Source organism: Oncorhynchus nerka, linkage group LG27 (assembly GCF_034236695.1).
Source record: "Oncorhynchus nerka isolate Pitt River linkage group LG27, Oner_Uvic_2.0, whole genome shotgun sequence".
Taxonomy (NCBI): domain Eukaryota; kingdom Metazoa; phylum Chordata; class Actinopteri; order Salmoniformes; family Salmonidae; genus Oncorhynchus; species Oncorhynchus nerka.
Genome location: NC_088422.1, coordinates 89097306 through 89122794, shown reverse-complemented (window position 1 = coordinate 89122794; position 25489 = coordinate 89097306). Strand labels below are relative to the sequence as shown.

The window sequence follows — 25489 nt, the reverse complement described above, 5'->3', positions numbered from 1 at the left end:
AATATGTTATCCATTTTAGAATAAGGCTGTAACGTAACATAATGTGGAAAAGGTGAAGGGGTCTGGATACTTTCTGAAAGCACTGTACTGTATAAGGTGTTCCCTTTTTTAGTCATTTACCTTTTGCATTTTGAAAAGTCACAACAGCCAAGCAGGAGTCAGGCAGGATCTCCAGACTGAAGTTCTCTGATGCAGAAGGAGAGTCTTTTAAAACATTCTCCACCAGCATCTCCAATAACTCCTGGTCCACACTCTCCTGAATGTTCTCCAACAGGGCTGAGGTGGACCCCTGCTCTTCCTCGTCCGTAACCATCTCCCCCTGAACCTCAGGAGGAGCTGTGTTTCCACCCTGAAGTAAGTCTTTTGGACCAGTAGCAGCTGAGAATGAACAAATTGATTGCAGTAAATGTAAAGGCAAGAAACTCTGCCTAATATAAGAATTGTTGAGAGGGGGCATACTCTTCCTGTGGAAATTGTCTGTTGTCACAAACTGTGCCAGGAAAAGAGCCTAGTTGTCATAAATGACTTAAATGTAATGTAAATGTAATAATTTCGAAACCCGTTTTAACTATTTACGACAACAAAAAATTATTTACCATGATTTCTGTGTTAATATAGAGGAATCAAGAATTAATCTTTTTATATACAAGTGGTACGCTGCTAAACTGAAAATGTGGACTCCGCAGTAAACTTTGTGATAAAAGCACAATTTGGCACAGAGGTAAATACAGTCGTGGACAAAAGTTGAGAATGACACAAATATATATTTTCGCAAAGTCTGCTGCCTCAGCTTGTATGATGGCAATTTGCATATACTCCAGAATGTTATGAAGAGTGATCAGATGAATTGCAATTAATTGCAAAGTTCCTCTTTGCCATTCAAATGAACTGAATCCCCAAAAAACATTTCCACTGCATTTCAGCCCTGCCACAAAAGGACCAGCTGACATCATGTCAGTGATTCTCTCGTTAACACAGGTGTGAGTGTTGACGAGGACAAGGCTGGAGATCACTCTGTCATGCTGATTGAGTTCAAATAACAGACTGGAAGCTTCAAATGGAGGGTGGTGCTTGGAATCATTGTTCTTCCACTATCAGCCATGGGTACCTGCAAGGAAACACATGCTGTCATCATTGCTTTGCACAAAAAGGGCTTCACAGGCAAGGATATTGCTGCCGGTAAGATTGCACCTAAATCAACCATTTATCAGATCATCAAGATCTTCAAGGAGAGCGGTTCAATTGTTGTGAAGAAGGCTTCAGTGCACCCAAGAAAGTACAGCAAGCGCCAGGACCGTCTCCTAAAGTTGATTCAGTTGCGAGATCTGGGCACCACCAGTACAGAGCTTGCTCAGGAATGGCAGCAGGCAGGTGTGAGTGCATCTGAATGCACAGTGAGGTGAAGACTTTTGGAAGATGGCCTGGTGTCAAGAAGGGCCGCAAAAAAGCCACTTCTCTACAGGAAAAACATCAGGGACAGACTGATATTCTGCAAAAGGTACAGGGATTGGACTGCTGAGGACTGGGGTAAAGTCATTTTCTCTGATGAATCCCCTTTCCGATTGTTTGGGGCATCCGGAAAAAAGCTTGTCCGGAGAAGACAAGGTGAGCACTACCATCAGTCCTGTGTCATGCCAACAGTAAAGCATCCTGAGACCATTCATGTGTGGGGTTGCTTCTCAGCCAAGGGAGTGGGCTCACTCACAATTTTGCCTAAGAACACAGCCATGAATAAAGAATGGTACCAACACATCCTCAGAGAGCAACTGTTTGGTGATGAACAATGCCTTTTCCAACATGATGGAACACCTTGCCATAAGGCAAAAGTGATAACTAAGTGGCTCGGGGAACAAAACATCGATATTATGGGTCCATGGTCAGGAAACTCCCCAGACCTTAATCCCATTGAGAATTTGTGGTCAATCCTCAATAGGCGGGTGGACAAACAAAAACCCACAAATTCTGACAAACTCCAAGCATTGATTATGCAAGAATGGGCTGCCATCAGTCAGAATGTGGCCCAGAAGTTAATTGACAGCATGCCAGGGCGGATTGCAGAGGTCTTGAAAAAGAATGGTCAACACTGCAAATATTGACTCTTTGCATCAACTTCATGTAATTGTCAATAAAAGCCCTTGACACTTGTGAAATACTTGTAATTACACTTCAGTATTCCATAGTAACATCTGACAAAAATATCTAAAGACACTGAAGCAGCAAACTTTGTGGAAATTTGTGTCATTCTCAAAACTTTTGGCCACGACTGTACAGTTGAAGTTGGAAGTTTACATACACCTTAGCCAAATACATTTAAAATTCCCTGTCTTAGGTCAGTTAGGATCACCACTTTATTTTAAAACGTGAAATGTCAGAATAATACTAGAGAGAATGATTTATTTCAGCTTTAATTTCTTTCATCACATTCGCAGTGGGTCAGAAGTTTACATACACTCAATTAGTATTTGGTACCATTGCATTTAAATTGTTAAATTTGGGTCAAATATTTTGGGTAGCCTTTCACAAGCTTCCCACAATAAGTTGGGTGAATTTTGGCCCATCCCTCCTGACAGAGCTGGTGTAACTGAGTCAGGTTTGTAGGCCTCCTTGCTCACACGTGCTTTTTCAGTTCTGCCCACAATTATTTTATAGGATTGAGGTCAGGGCTTTGTGATGGCCACACCAATACCTTGACTTTGTTGTCCTTAAGCCATTTTCCACGACTTTGGAAGTATGCTTGTTTTGGAGCAGTGGCTTCTTCCTTGCTGAGCGGCCTTTCAGGTTAGGTCGATATAGGACTCATTTTACTGTGGATATGGATACATTTGTGCCTGTTTCCTCCAGCATCTTGATTGATTTGCACTTTTCGCACTAAAGTACGTTCATCTCTAGGAGACAGAACGCGTCTCCTCCCTAAGCCGTATGACGGCTGCGTGGTCCCATGGTGTTTATACTTGCGTACTATTGTTTGTACAGATGAACGTGGTACCTTCAGGTGTTTGGAAATTGCTCCCAAGGATGAACCAGACATGTGGAGGTCGACAATGTTTTTTCTGAGGTCTCCGCTGATTTCTTTTGATTTTCCCATGATGTCAAGCAAAGAGGCACTGAGTTTGAAGGTAGGCCTTGAAATACATCCACAGGTACACCTCCAATTGACTCAAATGATGTCAATTGGCTTATCAGGAGCTTCTAAAGCCATGCCATCATTTTCTGGAATTTTCCAAACTGTTTAAAGGCACAGTCAACTTAGTGTATGTAAACTTCTGACCCACTAGAATTGTGATACAGTGAATTATAAGTGAAATAATCTGTCTGTAAACAATTGTTGGAAAAATGACTTGTGTCATGCGCGAAGTAGATGTCCTAACAGACTTGCCAAAACTAGTTTGTTAACATGAAATTTGTGGAGTGGTTGAAAAATGAGTTTTAATGACTCCAAGCTAAGTATATGTAAACTTCCCACTTCAACTGTATGTCTACTGTAGCTGAGAAAGTAATACTAAGTCTGTATTGTGTAGTAAGTTGTTAGTAGCCCATGTGCCTCACCCTAATAATCTATTTCCCCTCTTAATTTCACCTACTGTTCTGACTTGGTCGTGCGCATGTAGCCTATAACATGTTTTGTGGACATGTAATCATTGAATACTGTAAGAGCTTTCATTGTCTGCTTATATACCCCTTTATTTATCCTACAGTTCTGGAAGAACACTGTAAGAACGACACGTTCTGAATTCGATGTTTTTTTAAAGGCAGTAAATGAGGCTGAATGAACTGTTTTGCTGCCAGACAAGGCTCCGCTGATAGCCAGATGTAGCAGTGGTAAGGTGTTGGGACTGCTGTTCGGACTCTGAGGTTGGGACAGCTTCATGTAGGCCCTAACAGTTTTGTGGGCACCGTTTGTCACCGTTATAGTGCAATTAATGTATTGTTTAGTGTTGTGTTGTGTAGTGGCTTTGCTGGCATGTGTCACACGTCTTTTTTTTTTTTTTTTGCACCACCAAGATTTACATGCTAAAATCGCCACTGCTCCCCTCTATTTTCTGTCTCCCTTTCCTCTGATCCTTTTGTTAACTCCCTTTACTTTCCTTGTTTCCTTGCTCCCTTTCCTTCCCTAGCTTCCTTTCCCCTCCTCCATTCCTACTTCTGTTTCCTTTCCTCCATTCCTAGCTTCCTTTCCTTGTTCCCTATTCCTTCCTTTCATTTCCTCGATTCCTAGACTAATTCCCCCTTTCCCAGCTCCCTTTCCTAGGAAAGGAGGAAAGAAATGGAGCTAAGAGAGGAGGAGAGAGAGCATGAATAGGAAGAAATTAAGTTAGGAAAGGAAGAAAGGAAAGGGAGCTAGGAAAATAAAATAGGGAAAGGGGTATAGGAAAAGACGGAAAAGAAGCTCAAAGCATAGGAGGAAAGGAAATGAGCTGGGAAAGTCGAGGAGAAAAGGGAGCTAGGAAAGGGAAGATAGCTAGGGAAGGAAGAGAGCTAGGAAATAAGGAATGGAAGCTCAGAAAGGAAAGGAGGAAAGGGAGCTAGGAAAGGAGGAAAGGAAGTTAAGAAAGAAAAGGAAGCAAGAAAAATAAAAAAAGAACGAAAGCTTCATTCCTCCCTATTAACACCGAAATCATGGTAAACTGTGTGTTTTTGTCAGAAAATAAAAAATAATTTCAGAAAGATCAAAAAAAGGTTAAGAAATTATGACATTTTTCGACCCCTTTGTGTCAAAATTGACCCTTGTTGGCGCTTTTAGGCTTTGACATGGACTCTTTGACATGTTTCTCTGTGAACATTTTTATTTTTGAAAGTGAAAAACCAAACCAGGAATTTTTTTAGCAAGAAAACTGAATTCAGGAAAATCCCAAACTGAATTTTGGAAAAATGAAGAAACTAGAAAAAAGTAGGAAAGAGAGCTAGGAAAGGAGGAAAGAAAGCTAGGAAAGGAAAGGAAGCTATAAAAGAAAATAAGAAAAGAAAGCTAGGAAATGAAAGAAGGAAAGAGAGCTAGGAAATAAAATAAGGAAAGGGATATAGGGAAAAAGAAAAGGGAGGCAGGTAGCCTAGTGGTTAGAGCGTCGAACAAGTAACCGAAAGGTTGCTAGATCGAATCCCCAAGCTGACAAGGTAAAAATCTGTTGTTCTGCCCCTGAACAAGGCAGTTAACCCACGGTTCCTAGGCCGTCATTGTAAATAAGAATTTGTTCTGAATTGACTCGCCTAGTAAAATAAAAAGAAAGATAGGAAAGTAGATAGGAGATAAGGTAAGGGAGGAAGCTAGGGTAGAAAAGGGAGCTAGGTTAGGAGGAAAGCAATATAGGAATTGAGGAAGTAGGAAAGGGATCTCGGTACAAAGGAAAGGGATCTTGGATAGAAAAGGAGGAGTTAACATGTATGTGGTAGGGAATAACTATGGCCTGTAGATTAGTGACAGACCATCTGCTGTGGGCCTGAAGCTGGACTAGATCAGTTACAGTACCGTGGCTAGATTAATGGTAACGCTGCATTGTGTGGCTAGACTAGTGGCAGGGAACTACATCAAGACTGGCAGATCCCAATTGTACAGGAATTGTTTACAATAATCATGAAACGGTGTATGATAAAAAATGATTGTGCAATCCGGTTTCTTAGCTGGTCATGGGTGCACCTCAGCCACGCTCAAGGTACTAACGATATCATAACCGCCATCGATAAAAGACAGGCGTCTTCATCGACCTGGCCAAGGCTTTCGACTCTGTCAATCAACTTATTTTTATCGGCAGACTCAAGGTTTCTCAGATGACAGCCTCCCTTGGTTCACCAACTACTTCGCAGACAGAGTTCAGTGTGTCACATCGGAGGGCCTGTTGTCCGGACCTCTGGCAGTCTCTATGGGGGCATGCCAGGGTTCAATTCTCGAGCCGACTCTTTTCTCTGTATATATCAACGATGTTGCTCTTGCTGCGGGTGATTCCCTGATCCACCTCTACACAGACGACACCATTCTGTATACATCTAGCCCTTCTTTGGACACTGTGTTAACTAACCTACAAACGAGCTTCAATGCCATACAACACTCCTTCCATGGCCTCCAACTGCTCTTAAATGCTAGCAAAACCAAATGCATGCTTTTCAACCATTCGCTGCCCGCACCCGCCCTCCAGACTAGCATCACTACTCTGGACGGTTCTGACCTAGAATACGTGGACAACTACAAATACCTAGGTGTCTGGCTAGACTGTAAACTCTCCTTCCAGACTCATATCAAACACCTCCAATCCAATTTCAAATCTAGAATCGGCTTTCTATTTCGCAACAAAGCCTCCTTCACTCACGCCGCCAAACTTACCCTAGTAAAACTGACTATCCTACCGATCCTCGACATCGGCGATGTCATCTACAAAATAGCTTCCAATACTCTACTCAGCAAACTGGATGCAGTCTATCACAGTGCCATCCGTTTTGTTACCAAAGCCCCTTATACCACCCACCACTGCGACCTGTATGCTCTAGTCGGCTGGCCCTCGCTACAAATTCGTCGCCAGACCCACTGGCTCCAGGTCATCTATAAGTTTATCCTAGGTAAAGCTCCGCCTTATCTCAGCTCACTGGTCACGATAACAACACCCACCCATAGCACGCGCTCCAGCAGGTATATCTCACTGGTCATCCCCAAAGCCAACACCTCCTTTGGCCGCCTTTCCTTCCAGTTCTTTGCTGCCAGTGACTGGAACGAATTGCAAAAATCGCTGAAGCTGGAGACTTACATTTCCCTCACTAACTTTAAACATCAGCTATCTGAGCAGCTAACCGATCACTGCAGCTGTATATAATCCATCTGTAAATAGCCCACCCAATCTACCTACTTCATCCCTGTATTGTTTTCATTTACTTTTCTGCTCTATTGCACACCAGTATCACTACTTGCACATCATCATCTGCTCATCATCATCTACTCATCTATCACTCCAGTGTTAATCTGCTAAATTGTAATTACTTTTCTACTATGGCCTATTTATTTCCTTAACTCCTCACGCCCTTTGCACACACTGTATATATACTTTCTTTTTTTAATATTGTGTAATTGACTGTACGCTTGTTTATTCCATGTGTAACTCTGTGTTGTTGTTTGTGTCGCACTGCTTTGCTTTATCTTGGCCAGGTCGCAGTTGTAAATGAGAACTTGTTCTCAACTAGTTTACCTGGTTAAATAAAGGTGAAATAAAAAAATTTAAATTAAAAATGACAAGATATTTAACACAAAACATTCCTTTCACAAACATTGGACCTAGTCTATGAATCATGAGCAATATACATTTGTGCGTAGGCCATATGTTGAGCATAGATTTCTTAGTACAGCTTTACAGACATATTTCCATCACTACCAAAAAAAACACTCCCACATAGACCACAATTGAATTTAACCCACTTACCAGTATTTGGTTTGCCTGAGTTGACAGCAGGTGGTGTTTCCTAAACATAAAAAAACTTGTGTTATTCCCATTTGTCTTGTTTTTTATATTTTACTATTGAATGGAGAGATGTTTAGTTTTTTGTTGTTGATAGAATCACCTACAGAGCATTGACCAAACTACTCTTTCTTAAAACACATGTACTATTAGGGACAGATAGAAATGTACTGGGGGAGGGGTGGTCCAAAATAGGGGAGGGTTGTGTTTTTTTTACTGGGCACAAGGAAGGGTAGTGTATGTTTTTCCTGGTTAATATTTGCTTTTCTGCTTGTATTTTTTCTATGAACAATGACTTGATTTATTGTGCATTCAGAAAGTATTCAGGACACCTTGACTTTTCCAAATTTTGTTACGTTACAGCCTTATTCTAAAATGTATTAAATTGTTTCTCCCCCTCATCAATCTACACACAATTCTCCATAAAGACAAAAAAGCAATTTTTTAAAACTGAAATATCACATTTACATATCTATTCAGACCTTTTACTCAGTACTTTGTTGAAGCACCTTTGGCAGCGATTACAGCCTTGAGTCTTCTTGGGTATGACGCTACAAGCTTGGCACACCTGTATTTGGGGAGTTTCTCCCATTCTGCTCTGCAAATCATCTCAAGCTCTGTCAGGTTGGATGGGGAGTGTGGCTGCACAAGTATTTTCAGGTCCCTCCAGAGATGTTTGATCGGGTTCAAGTTCTGGCTCTGGCTGGGCCAATCAAGGACATTCAGAGACTTGTCCTGAAGCCACTCCTGCTTTGACTGTGTGCTTAGGGTCAGTGTCCTGTTGGAAGGTGAACCTTCACACCAGTCTGTGGTGCTGAGTGCTCTGGAGCAGGTTTTCATCAAGGATCTCTCTGTACTTTGCTCCATTCATCTTTCCCTTGATCCTGACTAGTCTCCCAGTCCCTGTCGCTGAAAAAGATCCCCACAGCATGATGCTGCCACAACCATGCTTAACCGTAGGGATGGTGCCAGGTTTCTTCTAGACGTGACTCTTGGCTATCAGACCAAAGAGTTCAATCTTGGTTTCATCAGACCAGAGGATCTTCTGAGTCCTTTAGGTGCCTTTTGGGAAACTCAAAGCGGGCTGTCATGTGCCTTTTACTGAGGAGTGGCTTCCGTCTGGCCACTCTACCATAAAGGCCTGATTGGTGGAGTGTTGCAGAGATGGATATCCTTCTGGAAGGTTCTCCCATCTCCACAGAGGAACTCTGGAGCTCTGTCAGAGAGACCATTGGGTTCTTAATCACCTCCCTGACCAACTGTGGGACCTTATATAGACAGGAGTGTGCCTTTCCAAATAATGTCCAATCAATTTAATTTACCACAGGTGGACTCTAATCAAGTTGTAGAAACAGGATGCACCTGAGCTCAATTTCGAGTCTCATAGCAAAGGGTCTGAATACTTATTAAGGTATTTCTGTTTTTATTTTTAATGCATTTGCAAATATTTCTAAAAACCTGTTTTTGCTTTGTCGTTATGGGGTATTGTGTGTAGATTGATGAGGAACAAAATGGATTTAATCAATTTTAGAATAAGGCTCTAACGTAACAAAATGTGGAAAAAGAGAAGGGGTCTGAATACTTTCCCAATGCACTGTACTTTGATATTTCCCTAGGCAGGGAGAAATGTAGATACTGGCTAAGCCAAGGCAGGGAGAAATGTAGATACTGGCTAAGCCAAGGCAGGGAGAAATGTAGATACTGGCTAAGCCAAGGCAGGGAGAAATGTAGATACTGGCTAAGCCAAGGCAGGGAGAAATGTAGATACTGGCTAAGCCAAGGCAGGGAGAAATGTAGATACTGGCTAAGCCAAGGCAGGGAGAAATGTATTTTCTGTTTGTCCAGATTGATTGTGGTGTTGAAAATGCAAACCATGACATTGAAGTGCCCGAAGTTGGCATGCTTTGTTTATTGGTTGTGTGGTGCATTGGCACAGAAATCTGTTAGTGGAAAATGAGTTGCATATATTTTATGTAATTATAAATACAGCATCAAAATGTTGAAAATCTGATTTCCCCCTATCTGAACATTGTCTGCAGCCGGCTCTGAGCGTAATGAAACATGCAGGGAGATTGTGACATCAACTGTGCCATAAAAGCATCCCGAAGTGGAAAAGTCCATTTCTACATTTATAAACACAGGGTCACTCCAGTTATTATTATTTTTGGTAGTAAACATTATTTTGAGTTAATTCTATGAGGGGGGGAGGGTGTTCAGTTTATTTGACAGTACAAGGGGAGGGTCATGTGAAAAGAAGTTTTAGTTTGGGAGGGTGCACTTTTTTTACGACACCTTGAGGTGGACCAGCCCCTCCTCCCCAGAAAATATTGATCTGTCCTCAAAATCATGGCACTGTATATAAGATTTTGGAAAAAAGACACCAACAGTGTCTTGAGGCTGTAAAAGGATCATGATTGGACATTTTAAGGGACCACTGACCTGTGAACTTGTGACCCCATCTGGTGGCAGTCGAACAGTCAGTTTCAGTACTCCTTGATCCAACTTGATCTCATGCACTTGCTTCCCCAAAACCTTCTGCCTGGCTGTGCATGGGACAGAAAATACACAATCTTACCAATTTATAAAGCTCCAAAGTTTGAAACCAGCAACTGAAATCACAGACGTGAGAATTTTTCGTAGCAACACTTGTTTCCTACAGACAACAGTATTCCTATTCTCTATACTTGACCTTGGGTATCACTTTATTTGTGTATTACCAAACAGGTGCTTTGTAGATGTTCAGGAAATAACCATCTAACTGACACCAACATTTCAACTAACCCTAACCAGGGAACTGTCATTGCTTGTCAACGTCATATGGCCCGGTCCAAGATGGCATAGCAGTGCAGATGTGGTTTGTTGTCCTCTTGTTTACTTTTTGTATTTTCATATTTCTTGTATATATTCCAATCTCTTTTTCCATGTTTAAATTAAATATACCTTCCGGTAACACGCCTCACTCAATGTGACACGGATCTGCAATTTTTTTTAGACCCTATAGCCAAAACTTTCATCAGAAGGTAGCCAGCTAAGTTACTAGCCATTTAGTAATTGTTTGCCACCATCTTCAACTGAGTGACCCAGCCCCGAAGCTAGCCCTGAGCCAGGCGCATCTCCCGGCTAGCAAACGAAATTCCCACAACTACAATACCTCTTTCACCATCTGGCCCGGTCCCTTCGTCGATACGGCACCCCGCCATACCACCATGATTGGTCCGCAGACGTAATTCCATCAGCTGTGCCTTCAACCGGCCTTTAACGGATGACGTGTTTCCACACCCGTGCTTCACGGTTGGGATGGTGTTCTTGGGGTTGTACTCATCCTTCTTCTTCTTCCAAACATGGTGAGTGGAGTTTAAACCAAAAAGCTCTATTTTTGTCTCATCAGACCACATGACCTTCTCCCATTCCTCCTCTGGATCATCCAGATGGTCATTGGCAAACTTCAGACGGGCCTGGACATGCGCTGGCTTGAGCAGGGGGACCTTGCGTGTGCTGCAGGATTTTAATCCATGACGGTGTAGTGTGTTACTAACGCCGTCATGGATTAAAATCCTGCATTTTTTTAAAAGCCTGTCACATCTGTGAATGTGGAATGTGTTTTGTTGGTTGATTGAAAAACAAGAAAACTTTTTAAAAAACTTTACATTTAATTTTTGTTGTTGAAAAAAAAAAAAATCTCCAGCACCATCACCTCCAACATCAACATGTGTAAACAACATCAACATGTTTAAACAGCAGTTATTTATTGCAGTCAAAAAGATAGAAGAAGATGCATGTTACCAATGACAGAAACACTGCCATATTCTAGTGTGCATCATGTCATTGTAATACTGGAGTGGGCTAAATCATGGTCACACAGTGTTTCTTGGTAGTCTTCAAAAAATCTACTTCGAAAACAAAGGTATACACCTCACACAAATGGTTAAACACCTGTACCATGTCAGATATACAGTTGAAATGTATACCATTTTGAGTTTGCATCCCACACTATATACATCACAGACGACTGAGATATAACAGACTTTTCTTTTTTCTTATTTACTATTTGCTACATTGTAGAATTATAGTGAAGACATCAAAACTATGAATTAACACATGGAATCATGTACTAACCAAAAAACTGTTAAACAAATGAAAATATGTTTTAGATTTTTCAAAGTAGCCACCCTTTGCCTTGATGACAGCTTTGCACACTTGGAATTCTCTCAACCAGCGTCACCTGTAATGCTTTTCCAACAGTCTTGAAGGAGTTCCCACATATACTGAGCACTTGATTGCTGCTTTTCCTTCACTCTGCAGTCCAACTCATCCCAAACCATCTCAACTGGGTTGAGGTTGAGTGATTGTTGATGCCAGGTCATCTGATGCAGCACTCCATCGCTCTCCTTCTTGGTCAAATAGCTCTTACACATTCTGGAGGTGTGTTGGGTCATTATTCTGTTGAAAAACAAATGATAGTCCCACTAAGCGCAAACCAGATGAGATGGCGTATCGCTGCAGAATGCTGTGGTAGCCATGCTGGTTAAGTGTGCCTTGAATTGTAAATAAATCACTGACAGTGTCAGCAGCAAAGCACCATCACACCTCCTCCATGCTTCACGGTGGGAACCGCACATGCGGAGATCGTCGGTTCATCTACTCTGCGTCTCACAAAGACGCGTTAGTTGGAACCAGAAAATCTCACATTTGGACTCATCAGACCGGTCTAATGTCCATTGCTTGTGTTTCTTGGCCCAAGCAGTCTTTTCTTCTTATTGGTGTCCTTTAGAAGTGGTTTCTTTGCAGCAATTCGACCATGAATGCCTGATTCACACAGTCTCCTCTGACCAGTTGATGTTGAGATGTGACTGTTTCTTGAACTGCAAAAGGGCTGCAATCTAAGGCTGGTAACTCTAATGAACTTATCCTCTGCAGGAGAGGTAACTCTGGGTCTTCCTTTCCTGTGGTGGTCCTCATGGGAGCAGTTTCATCATAGCTCTTGATGGCTTTTGCGACTGCACTTGAAGAAACTTTCAAAGTTCTTTAAATTTTCAGGATTGACTTACCTCCAGGTCTTAAAGTAATGATGGACTGTCGTTTATCTTTGCTTATTGGAGCTGTTCTTGCCATAATATGGACTTGGTCGATTACCAAATAGGGCTATATTCTGTATACCCCATCTACATTGTCACAACACAACTGATTGGATCAAACACATTAAGAAAGAAAGAAATTCCACAAATGAACTTTTAACAAGGCACACCTGTTTAATGTAAAGCATTCCAGGTGACTACCTCATGAAGCTGGTTGAGAGAATGCCAAGTGTGTGCAAAGCTGTCTTCAAGGCAAACGGTGGCTACTTTGAAGAATCTAGAATATACACTTTTTTGGTTACTTAATGATTCCATATGTGTTAATTCATGTAGAAAATAGTAAAAACAAAGAACAACCCTGGAATGAGTAAGTGTGTCCAAACTTTTGACTGGTACTGTATATATATATATGTGTCATGCAATAAAATGCAAATGAACTACTTAAAAATCATACCATGTGAGTTTCTGGATTTTTGTTTTAGATTCCGTCTCTCACAGTTGAAGTGTACCTATGATTAAAAAATTACAGACCTCTACATGCTTTGTAAGTAGGAAAACCTGCAAAATCGGCAGTGTATCAAATACTTGCTCTCCCCACTGTATATATACATTGCTCAAAAAAATAAAAGGAACACTAAAATAACACATCCTAGATCTGAATGAATGAAATATTCTTATTAAATACTTTTATCTTTACATAGTTGAATGTTCTGACAACAAAATCACACAAAAATGATCAATGGAAATCAAATTTATCAACCCATGGAGGTCTGGATTTGGAGTCACACTCAAAATTAAAGTGGATAATCACACTACAGGCTGATCCAACTTTGATGTAATGTCCTTAAAACAAGTCAAAATTAGGCTCAGTAGTGTGTGTGGCCTCCACGTGCCTGTATGACCTCCCTACAACGCCTGGGCATGCTCCTGATGAGGTGGCGGATGGTCTCCTAAGGGATCTCCTCCCAGACCTGGACTAAAGCATCCGCCAACTCCTGGACAGTCTATGGTGCAACGTGGCGTTGGTGGATGGAGCGAGACATGATGTCCCAGATGTGCTCAATTGGATTCAGGTCTGGGGAACGGGCGGGCCAGTCCATAGCATCAATGCCTTCCTCTTGCAGGAACTGCTGACACACTCCAGCCACATGAGGTCTAGCATTGTTGTTACGGATACAGTTATCCTGTGTGTGTGTGTATCCTGTGTGTGTTTCTTTTCTCTCCTTCTCCCCTCACAGGTGAAAACCATCACTCCCCAATCAGTCAACAATCAATCATCAATCAGAAGACACACCTCCTCCTACTTCCTACCCTATCACAGTTCCTTCCCCATGGTTTAAAAACCCCATCATTTGTTTGTTCTAGAGCTCAATCTCTAGCTCTAGCTCAATCTCTCGCTCAATCTCTCTGTAAATGCCATGTCTGTAGGTCTCTGTGTTTCACTCTCGCTTTGTGTCTTCACCTCTTTTGTTTAAGCACCTCCATAGCACTTTGTCATCACCTGTGAGTATTGTTTTTGGTTATGGTGTTTGTTTGTTGCTGGTGGGAAAAGGGGGAAACCAAGACAAGTCGCCCATGGGCATACACTACCCGTAGGTGAACTTTGTTAAATACACTAGTTAGAACTGGGCGGACCACCCTCTGTATTTTTGGTTAGTTAGTTAGCTGTTGTTAAAGTAGGCTAGTCTAGCTTAGGGGTGTTTTTGAATACTTATTGTTTCTTTCCTTGGGTCCAGCTCAGCCCCTTTTCCTGCTCCCCCCCATTACCGTGTGTTTATAAATAAACCTGGAGTTTGACGGTAGATTTCTGTTGTCGTGGTTATTTCGTTCACACTTTTACTTTGTCACAATAATAATTTGCATGAGTTATGTTACGGGTCTCATTACCATCCCCCCTAGACTGTCGGGCCAAAAGGGATTCGTAACAATTGTCTTGCATTAGGAGGAACCCAGGGCCAACCGCACCAGCATAAGGGGTCTGAGGATCTCATCTCGGTACCTAATGGCAGTCAGGCTACCTCTGGTGAGCACATGGTGGGCTGTGCGGCCCCCCAAAGAAATGCCACCCCACACCATGACTGACCCACCGCCAAACCGGTCATGCTGGAGGATGTTGCAGGCAGCCGAGCGTTCTCCACGGCATCTCCAGACTCTGTCACGTCTGTCACATGTGCTCAGTGTGAACCTGCTTTCATCTGTGAAGAGCACAGGGCGCCAGTGGCGAATTTGCCAATCTTGGTGTTCTCTGGCAAATGCCAAACGTCCTGCACGGTGTTGGGCTGTAAGTACAACCCCCACCTGTGGACGTCGGGCCCTCATACCACCCTCATGGAGTCTGTTTCTGACCGTTTGAGCAGACACATGCACATTTGTGGCCTGCTGGAGGTCATTTTGCAGGGCTCTGGCAGTGCTCCTCCTGCTCCTCCTTGCACAAAGGCGGAGGTAGCGGTCCTGCTGCTGGGTTGTTGCCCTCCTACGGCCTCCTCCACGTCTCCTGATGTACTGGCCTGTCTCCTGGTAGCGCCTCCATGCTCTGGACACTACGCTGACAGACACAGCAAACCTTCTTGCCACAGCGCGCATTGATGTCCCATCTTGGATGAGCTGCACTACCTGAGCCACTTGTGTGGGTTGTAGACTCCATCTCATGCTTACCACTAGAGTGAAAGCACCGCCAGCATTCAAAAGTGACCAAAGCATCAGCCAGGAAGCATAGGAACTGAGAAGTGGTCTGTGGTCACCACCTGCAGAACCACTCCTTTATTGGGGGTGTTTTGCTAATTGCCTATAATTTCCACCTGTTGTCTATTCCATTTGCACAACAGCATGTGAAATGTATTGTCAATCAGTGTTGCTTCCTAAGTGGACAGTTTGATTTCACAGAAGTATAATTGACTTGGAGTTACATTGTGTTGTTTATTTTTTTGAGCAGTGTATATATATAAAGGCCAAACTCTTGAGGCCAAAGAGGGTGCTTTTGGTAGTTGACTGCAGGAATGGCAAAGGGTACTTTAGTAAGAACATTGGGGACGGGGCATAAAGTAATAAAAAGTAAACATACACTGAGGGTACAAAACATTAAAAACATCTTCCTAATACTGAGTTGGGGGCAGAAAGTAAGAAAAAGTAGACATAGATGTTTACTGCAGGGTGTGATGAAATCTTTCAACTTTCACTTTATTCCTGACTAGCTTCACTAGAATAAACTGTGGCTGCTGTTCAGAATTCTCTGGAAGCCTCTTCCTGTTGGCAAACAGTCTGAAGCTTGTGAGGGATTCTCTACATTACATACAGTCTCTGCCCTAGCCTAGTCATTCAGCTGCCCAGAGATCAGGTTACTCTGCTGAATTTGAGTGATGAATGGAGAAATAGTGCTTGTTTAAAGGCCCAGTGCAGTGAAAAACATGAATTACCTGTGTTTTATATACATTTCCACGCTATGAGGTTGGAATAATACTGGCCCCTAAGACTTAAACAAATGTTTACAGATTTAATTTGATTCTATGCACCATTGAGAGAAATTTCGACACTGAATAGCTGTCTACCACCCGGTTACTCAAACCTGCACCATAGTGGCTGTTGCCCTATGTGCATAGACATAGAACACTGGTCACTTTAATAATGCTGCATACTATTCTACCTACTTCATATGAATATACTGTATTCTAGTCAAGGCCTATCCAATAGCTGTACAAATACTATTCTATCCTACGTATTCTTCAGATATACCACATTCTATCCATACACTGTCCATAAGGTCTTTACATCCCATCATATATACGCTACCGTTCAAAAGTTTGGGGTCACTTAGAAATGAATAGTTTTGAAAGAAAAGCACATTTTTTGTCCATTAAAATAACTAAATTACTATTGTAGCTAGAAATGGCTGATTTTTTTAAATGGAAAATCTACATAGGCGTACAGAGGCCCATTATCAGCAACCATCACTCCTGTGTTCCAATGACATGTTGTGTTAGCTAATACAAGTTTATCATTTTAAAAGGCTAGTTGGTCATTAGAAAACCCTTTTGCAATTATGTTAGCACCACTAAAAACTGTTGTACTGATTAAAGAAGCAATAAAACTGCCCTTCTTTAGACTACTTGAGTATCTGGAGCATCATCATTTGTGGGTTTGATTACAGGCTCAAAATGGCCAGAAACGGGAAGCAGGTGAGCTGGATGTTTTGTGGTGGAAAATAATAGCCGGTCAAGCAGAACACGTCAACACTGTTACCCATTGATAGACAGGATAGAAATGTTTTAACGTACATTTTTTTGGGCAAGCTTGATTTCAATTGCCGCTCCCTGTGCACATAACAAGCATCCATTCATCAACCCTGTTACTTTATTTGACACATAATAAGGAGTCGTTTTTTCTTTTAGTTGAACATGTGCTCTTTATGACAATGTGGAAGAAAAAACATTTGAGGACCAAGTTAAACTACCCAAAAGGTACTCAATTGGTGGACCGACCCAATTATCATAGGAATAGCCTACAATAATTTACATAAAACATATTCAAAACCAAATATATTTCCCCATTTAAATGTACAGAAAAAACACATTTCAGAAAACCATGTGGCTCCAAATGTGTTAATTGCGTAACTTAAATGTCCTTTTGATTGAACATGGGATGTGTAGTTGACGCTTCAATCTTTATATGTGAAAGAACAAAAGTACAATTTGACAAAATCATGTGTTTTTAGATGTGAAATGTCTGAAAGTGGCTTCATATCTTTAGTTTACATTTGACCCTTCCATTAGGACAATGAAAATAAATGAGGGTTGTTATTTCATAATAGTATATCTTATAAACAACCTTATTGTAACGTTCGTCGTCTTCCTCTGATGAGGAGTAAGAGAGGTCGGACCAATTTGCAGCGTGGTAAGTGTCCATTTTAATAAGACAAACTGAACACTACAAAAATACAAAATAACAAAGTGCAACAAACGAAACGGTCCCGTGTGGTAACAAACACGAACACGGAAAATAATCACCCACCACTCAAAGTGAAACCAGGCTTCCTAAATATGGTTCTCAATCGGGGACAATGATAAACAGCTGCCTCTGATTGAGAACCATTCCAGGCCAAACCCAGAAATCCCAAAACATAGAAAAAGGAACATAGACAACCCACCCAACTCACACCCTGACCATACTAAAACAAAGACATAATAAAAGAACTAAGGTCAGAACGTGACACTTATGCCTTTGATTTCAATATGCACATTAACCTGTATAATTTGTGGAAAAACAAGTGAACTTTTATAAAACGTACCCTCCTCTGTCCGGAACCGCACAACTGCTCTTTGTCCATTTGAGACTTCAACTAGACAATCACCACCGTTGGACTTTTTTTACTCTGGAAATATTTGATCAACTTGTTTTGTACTTTGGGGACATCATGGTTTCCTAGCTCAACAAGCAGAGAGAAGGAGTATGCTTCTGCCATTGCTGCTGGCCATCAAAGAATGAACAAATCTGTAGGCTGCTGTAGAGATAGACAGCGCATTCACTGCAGGGTGAGGTGTGTTGTTTCTGGTTTCACTTTTGCTTATGCTTTATGAAAATAAAATATTATTTGAACCAATATTTTTTTAACCAAGTTACACTACCCAAAAGGTACTCAACTGGTGGACCGACCAAATTATCATAGGAATAGCCTATAATAATTTACAGAAAACATATTCAAAACTAAATATATTTTCCCATTTTAAATGATGTACAGAAAATACACATTTCAGAAAACCATGTGGCTCCAAATGTGTTAATTGCGTAACTTAAATGTCCTTTTGATTTAACATGGGATGTGTAGTTGACGCTTCAATCTTTATATGTGAAAGAACAAAAGTACAATTTTACAAAATCATGTGTTTTTCAATGTGAAATGTCTGAAAGTGGCTTCACATCTTTAGTTTACATTTGACCCTTCCATTAGGACAATGAAAATAAAATGAAATAAGGGTTGTTATTTCATAATAGTGTACCTTACAAACAACCTTATGCCTTTGATTTCAATATGCACATTAACCTGTATAATTTGTGGAAAAACAAGTGAACTTTTATAAAACTTACCCTCCTCTGTCCGGAACCGCACAACTGCTCTTTGTCCATTTGAGACTTCAACTAGACAATCACCACCGTTGGACTTTTTACTCTGGAAATATTTGATCAACTTGTTTTGTACTTTGGGGACATCATGGTTTCCTAGCTCAACAAGCAGAGAGAACGAGTATGCTTCTGCCATTGCTGCTGGCCATCAAAGAATGAACAAATATGTAGGCTGCTGTAGAGATAGACAGCATATTCACTGCAGGGTGAGACGTGTAGTTTCTGGTTTCACTTTCGCTTATGTTTTTGTGAAAAAAAGATCTTATTTGACAATGAAACGTTATATTGCCGCAACATAACAAACAGTTGATTCCATTTTTTTATTTTACCTTTATTTAACTAGGCAAGTCAGTTAAAGAACAAATTCTTATTTTCAATGACAGTGGGTTAACTGCCTGTTCAGGGGCAGAACGACCTTGTCAGCTCGGGGGTTTGAACTTGTAACCTTCTGGTTACTAGCCCAACGTCTATGCTTAATTTTTGCCTTCCAATTTATAGAATGAAAAGCGGCATGACTGATAAGTGTAGCATTTTTTGAAAGGACTAAGTGTGTATTGACATCTAGTTCCGCTTGCTAGGATACATTTATTGGACTCTGCCGACACCTCGTGTGTGACTGGTGTCTTGCTCAGAAGCACGAGAGGCTTCCACGTCATCTTTACTGGGGTGGTGTTAATAACACATATACCAGGAAATTGCACTTTTTGTCAACTCACGAAGCATGGAAAAGTAGCTAGTTGGAGCTGTGGTGACATTGAAACGCATAATTAGAGGACTATAGAGTCACCAATACGTTTAGAAATGGATGACGATGTTACCATTGAGGACGAAGGTGGACCAGAAATACAGAAGACACCCCTTGGAAACCAGGATTTAAGTTTCGTGCAACAAACTGGTAAATTGGCTAGCTAATATCAGCTGCACATCTGTCCGTTTTCTGGCTTGTTTACCAAGCCTAGCTGGCCTGGCTAGATATCCTTCAAAGACTAAAGCTAATAATGCAGCTAGCTAACGTTGTAGCAGTGGTTGTAGTTAGTTTAGCTAGTGTAGGCTAAGATGGCTAGCTACAGTAGCTCGCTAGCAAAATAACTAGATACAGAGACGCCTCATTCATTGACAGGGCTGCCAACTTTTGAAGAAAGCAAATATAACTCCAAGCTATGTGAATTTCATTTCCCCTTGCACACTCCTAGATGGGAGAACATTTTACTGTTTTAAAGCTCTTTCCTGCAATTCTACGTATTTTGACATGGTTTAGGCCCATGACCAGGGTAACAAATAACACCGGTCCGGTGTATTCAGGAATCCGGATACTTAGAAAATTGAATGAACACTCAACATTTTACGACTTTGTTACTTTGGGATTTTGGGTGGCTGAAATGTAAAGTATGCTAATATTTTTAAAACATTAAAAAAAAAATGTTTGACACTATTCAGACAGTAATAAGATGGGGAGACAGTGGAGAGGTTGGAAGCAGGAGATTGGAAGCAGGGATTGATCCCTGTTCTCAGGTGGAAAGTACGGGAGTGTTATCACTACACCAAAGCTTTGCACAGGAAATTCTAATGTTGATGGCAGTGGGTAACCAAATCCTAGATTGTAGCCTCCTTGTCCATAGACTGCCTTCAAGGTAAGGACACAAACGTTTTCAGTATTTTGTCATTTGGGTGAATTCTCTTTAAAATAGGTCTCGAATAAATTCCTGCTTCGTTTCTCCTGCTTCAATCATCCAACCTTCAAGGAAACATCTAATAAATATCAATATGGGTTCTGGCCATCATCTTACTCTATGTAGACAAATATGTGTTTATGAGTTGAGTCCCCCTACCATCTCTGCCTAGCATGTGCACCATACTAGAATGTGACATGTATTTGATTCCTGGAACATTTCATAGCAATGCTTTTTTTGTATGATATATTCAAAAGTGTCCATGAATGGCTGCAAAAATACAGCCTCGTACAATGCATTTTCAAAGACCCAAGTAGTCATATCAGATTTTGAATCTGTGATTACACTGGCAACATTGGGAAGAAGTGGAATAATAAAATAATTGTTGGGGAATGATATTTGTGTTATTGCTGACATCACATTAATTACCCTGTATTTTAGCCCATTGTTAAGAATGAGAATTTTTACACTGATCAGTCTAAATAAAGTAAGTAGATAATCAAATCACCTGAAAACAAGATTACATTAATCTGCCCCCACACCCTAACCAAATATGGGTTTTATTTATTGTCCCCCCTCTAGAACCAAATTTACACATTTTGGTTCACAATCTGTTAGACACTTTTTTTTTTGTGTGTTTTTTTTTTTGTTATCGTTCCAAATCAGGTCACCCTACCAAACCTCCCTGCTAAAACATAATGTAGGTCTGTCTGCTGTCACAGCCTCAATACTCAGGGCTGGCTCTAGCCTTTTGAGAACCCTAAGCCAGATTTGATTGGGGGGGCCATCGCGTGAAAAAATTTGTGGTCCCCCTTTTGATGTTGGAGAGAAAAATGTCGTGTTTTAAGTTAATTTCCTGCAGTTCTACACGTTTTGCCGTAGAGGGGCCGACAGACGAATGTTGCCGCTTTAAAGCAAGTTTTCTGCAATTCTACCCTTTGGTATGGAGAGAACTTTGCAATGTTACAACACATTTCATGCAATTCTAATCAATTTGCCATGGGACAGAGAAAAAATGTGCAGTTTCACAGCTTATTTCCTGCAATTTCTACCCATTTTGCCGTGGAGTGGATCAACATTTTTCCCCTGCAATTATACACATTTTGTAATGAATTATGCCATGTTAATATAATATGAGTGTGCATGACTAACCAAATCAATAGGGGGCCCCTGTAGGTCAGGGCCCCTGGGCACGTTCCCTTCATGCCCGGTCCGTATTCGGCCAGGATTACTACTTGTTTCGATAGATAGATTGGTTGGTAGTTAGCTTAAACTAAAAATTGTTAGCTGACATGGCTAAAAGAGAAAAGCTACTGATGCACAAAATTGCACCTGATGTATTCTACTGTTTTTACACTCAATAGTAAGTTGAGACCTCAACATAATTTCCCTTCCTGTCCACAGTTGGACCATTGGTGGCAGAATATGGATGGTATCTGTTGTTCATGTGTGTGGGGGTCTACCTGGTGGTCCAGCACCTGAGCAAGAGGAGAGCCAGTCAGGGACAGAGCAGCTCGGCGTCTGGAGCAGTGCAAGGTGAGTGGCCGTAACCAATAGTTTTTTATTTAACCAAGGAAGTCACTGAGTTTGACAAGTACATTTAGTCTCTTATGCAGACACACGCGCACACACACACCTAGGACATGAGCATTCTTGTTGCAGCTCCAACAATGCGACATATTCTCAAGACAATGACAAGCTTGCTGAAGCAGAAACCAACTGACACTCACAGGCTAGAGCCAGCTCTCATTCCATCCAGGCGTCTGACACATCAGGAACGGAATCTCGGAATGCCATGGAATTAATGGAGTCAGTAATATCATCCAATCTTTTTTTTTATCTGGCAGATCCCAATGCAGTAGTGAGGAGACAAGAGGCACTGGAGGCGTCCAGGAGAAGAATGCAGGAGGAGCTGGATGCCAAGGCGGCCCTCTTCAGGCTGAAACAACAACAGGTATAAAGTGACACCTTTCACATAGACAAACCATACATAGACCATGGACGGACCGTACATAGACCATGGGACGGACCGTACATAGACCATGGGACGGACCGTACATAGACCATGGGACGGACCGTACATAGACCATGGGACGGACCGTACATAGACCATGGCTTTTTAGCAAAGAGCAATTTCTCAAGTAAGAATTTTGCTAGGACTGTGAGTTGGGAGGGGGAAACTATCTGTTATTGGTAGAGGTTTGGAACTCTTTCTTATTGGCCTATTAACTCATTTAACGCCTGGTGATGTCACCAGACAGGCCAAAACGCCATCCCACCAAAACAGGCGGAAATTTCAGGCGGTCTTTTCAAACAGCTCTCACACATTATCATTGTTTTCACAATTTCACAGTATTATTCTAACCTCATAGTGTGAAAATAAATATGTAAAGCACAGGAAAGTCACGTTTTTGACTGAACTGGGCCTTTAACACCGATCTGAAACCCCAGGCACCATAACCAAGTTTGCCCATTGTCCCTGCCAAATCTGATCTTGAAGACTTTTTGGTACTTGTCTTTTGTTTGATAGCTGGAGGAGGAGAAGAGACAACAGAAAATTGAGATGTATGACAGCATGAAAGAGGGGAGGAGTTACAGAGGAAAAGCAAAGACAGCCCAGGTAAGCTGCCTTCTCTATCATAGGCCTACATACCATATGCCATTTAGCAGACTCTTTTATCCAAAGCGACTTGCATGCATTTCACATATGTGTGGGCCTGGGAATCGAACACAGCCCTGGCATTGCAAGCGCCATGCTCTACCAACTGATTCATACAGGACCACCATACATAAAATGCAAAGTAAATGCATCATTTGATAGATATTATGGCAGAGTCAGGAGTTTTTTACGGGCAGGTCACAAGGTCAGAAAAATCTCTTGGCTGTGATAAGTCGTGATTAGCACCCAGAGTTTTTCCTGACCATGTCCATCCTGACCATGAAGAAACTCCTGTCTCAGACATATTACATAAGTCATAGTGCTTACATGAAACTCATGAACAAATCTGAGGTTTCTTGTCTGTACATGAAACTAGCTCATAATTATTATTATGATGTAACATTTCAGAACACTGAACAGGCCAGCACATCGACTACAGTGTTGAAACCAAAGACTGACAAGAAGCCCCTACGGAGCAGTGGTATGTTGACATATTTGATGATGAGAGCAGTATTGTAATTGGGGGCTTCCAGAGGTATGTTTGTAATGGCTGGGAGGGTGTGTAAGCAACACAAAAAGGGGGTTAAGTGTAATTACATTTTTATGATTGTATTTCCCTTGTGACCCAATAATAAAACGTAAGACATCATGCTCACTGTTAGTAATTAAGCAGGTTCTGAATCCTACTAGATCCGTTTCTGCCTCCATGCAATGATGAGCCACTTCCATAGTCATGCAAGGCACTAATCTTACTGTAAATTAAAAGCTCTGCTATTCTTACTGAAACCTATTCAAATGTTATACATTTAACATTTACACCTGCAAATGGTGACAAATATAAAGTACATACCAGTAGTAATGAAGGAATGAAATCCACAAAAGAAAAACAATTGAACACTGCGCAACGCACCTTTGTACTGCAACTAGTTGGTCTTGCTAGTTATGTACATCTGTCTGTATTATGATTGCTAATATTTTGTATTTCAAAAACATTAGCGATACAAAATGTCCATCCTTGCAACTGATGTTTTTTGGATTAGGATCTGGTAAGAAGCAGTACTTCTGGGGGGGGTGTATCCAAACAGTGTCTTAAAAACAAAATGTCTAAACTGTGACGTTGCTCCTTTAAGGAATAAGTAGTAGGTAGGTGACTCTGGCGTCCTCCATCACCTCTCTGTTCCAGTAACCTACATTCTGCCCTGCTGTGTGTATTTCAGGCTTTAATCCCCTGAGCGGAGAGGGAGGTGGATCCTGTGCGTGGAGACCAGGAAGGAGAGGGCCGTCAGCTGGTGGCGGATGAGGTTAAAGGAGGTCAGAGCCACAGGCTCAAGGTAGACATCTCCCCCTTAACCCGGATCTAGGATCAGAATACCCTACTATCGTTCCTAACATGAACTATTAGGAGGATGGAAGAAATATCTGACCCTGTATCTGTGGCTAGGTGTGACTTGTGCCTACTCTGAGGTGACCTGTGAACTCTGATATTTGACCCATCCGAGTCACACACACTAACCCACTGAAGGAAGCTGCCAGCAATCTCAAAGCCCTCTTAGTTATTGATCTAAATCAATCTGTTATTTGTAACTCTCTGTGTTTGGGTTTAGGGATTGGTTTCACAACTGTCTGTGTTTTAGATCATGTTGCCTCAGTAATATTAGCATTGTCAAAAAATACAATCTGTTGCCACATGATAACGATGGATCCCTAATGTTTTAATGCCTTTGGACAACTTCAAACTAACCAGTGGTTGAAAACGATTGTCTTGTTTCCACATTCAAATTTTGGCTTATTGAATCATCTTATTTCAGGACACCTGAGAAGGCCTTCTGAGTACGACAGTTTCTAATGATGCTATTCCTGTAAATGGCACCTGTGCCAGTGGGTTTGGCTGATGACTTTCAGTGTAACTGTGTGTGTGTGTGTGTGTGTTTTCTTGTCTTCTTTTGGGGTTGGCATCTGTGTAAACTTTCAAATGTGCACTGCCTACCAAGGCTTCATGTTGCGAGAGTAGATGCTAGCCAGATGGCTTTAGTAGTGCTGTGCACCGTACTGCTTTTTATACAATTACATAAATCAGATGTAACCGTTAGTCATCGTGTTATTTATTGGAATATCAATGATCATCAAGCAATATTAGTTACTGAGAAATAAACTGACCTGCACCTTTTTATCACAATAAAGATATTATAGATAAGTTGTCTACGTATCTGTGATGTTTGATGGGGAGGCTGACTGACGACACACAATAGCTAATGTAATGCTCCAGTAGCGTAATCATACACCTGCCAACTCCATGTTGCCCACTAGATGACGGCAGTGTAATGTAAATGAAGCCACAATCATAACGGTATAGGTACATAGTTTCTAAACTGTATTGGGTAAGATCGCACTGATTTCTATGGCTGTCATAGTTGTAGTCTTGCTCTTAAATTGATAAGAATTTTATACAATCATTATAAACCTATGTTAATTTTCTGCACACCATTTACATTAATTGAGTTCTAGAGCATTTTGTGGTTGGCCTAGTCGGTTATGATG

At 41.4% G+C, this 25489-nt stretch overlaps 2 protein-coding genes across 2 annotated transcripts in view; one reads left to right on the top strand and one right to left on the bottom strand.

The window, feature by feature from the left end:
* Positions 1-18836, bottom strand: part of LOC115117941 (protein mono-ADP-ribosyltransferase PARP14-like) — a 44433-nt gene extending 25597 nt beyond the window's left edge. The window contains exons 1-4 of the mRNA XM_065012258.1: positions 18587-18836; positions 9873-9976; positions 7398-7437; positions 121-378 (exon numbers count right to left, since the gene is read on the bottom strand). Coding sequence (XP_064868330.1) covers positions 121-378; positions 7398-7437; positions 9873-9976; positions 18587-18758 — 574 coding nt within the window. The 5' untranslated portion in view covers positions 18759-18836. The remainder of the gene's footprint in view (positions 1-120; positions 379-7397; positions 7438-9872; positions 9977-18586) is intronic.
* A 407-nt stretch (positions 18837-19243) lies between these two features.
* On the top strand, positions 19244-25145 carry selenos (selenoprotein S). The gene is made up of 6 exons (XM_065012257.1): positions 19244-19517; positions 21697-21828; positions 22140-22246; positions 22823-22912; positions 23360-23432; positions 24169-25145. Exons 1-6 carry the CDS (start codon positions 19424-19426, stop codon positions 24249-24251), a joined length of 579 nt encoding a protein of 192 aa, XP_064868329.1. The 5' UTR covers positions 19244-19423; the 3' UTR covers positions 24252-25145.
* The last annotated feature ends 344 nt before the right edge of the window (positions 25146-25489 follow it).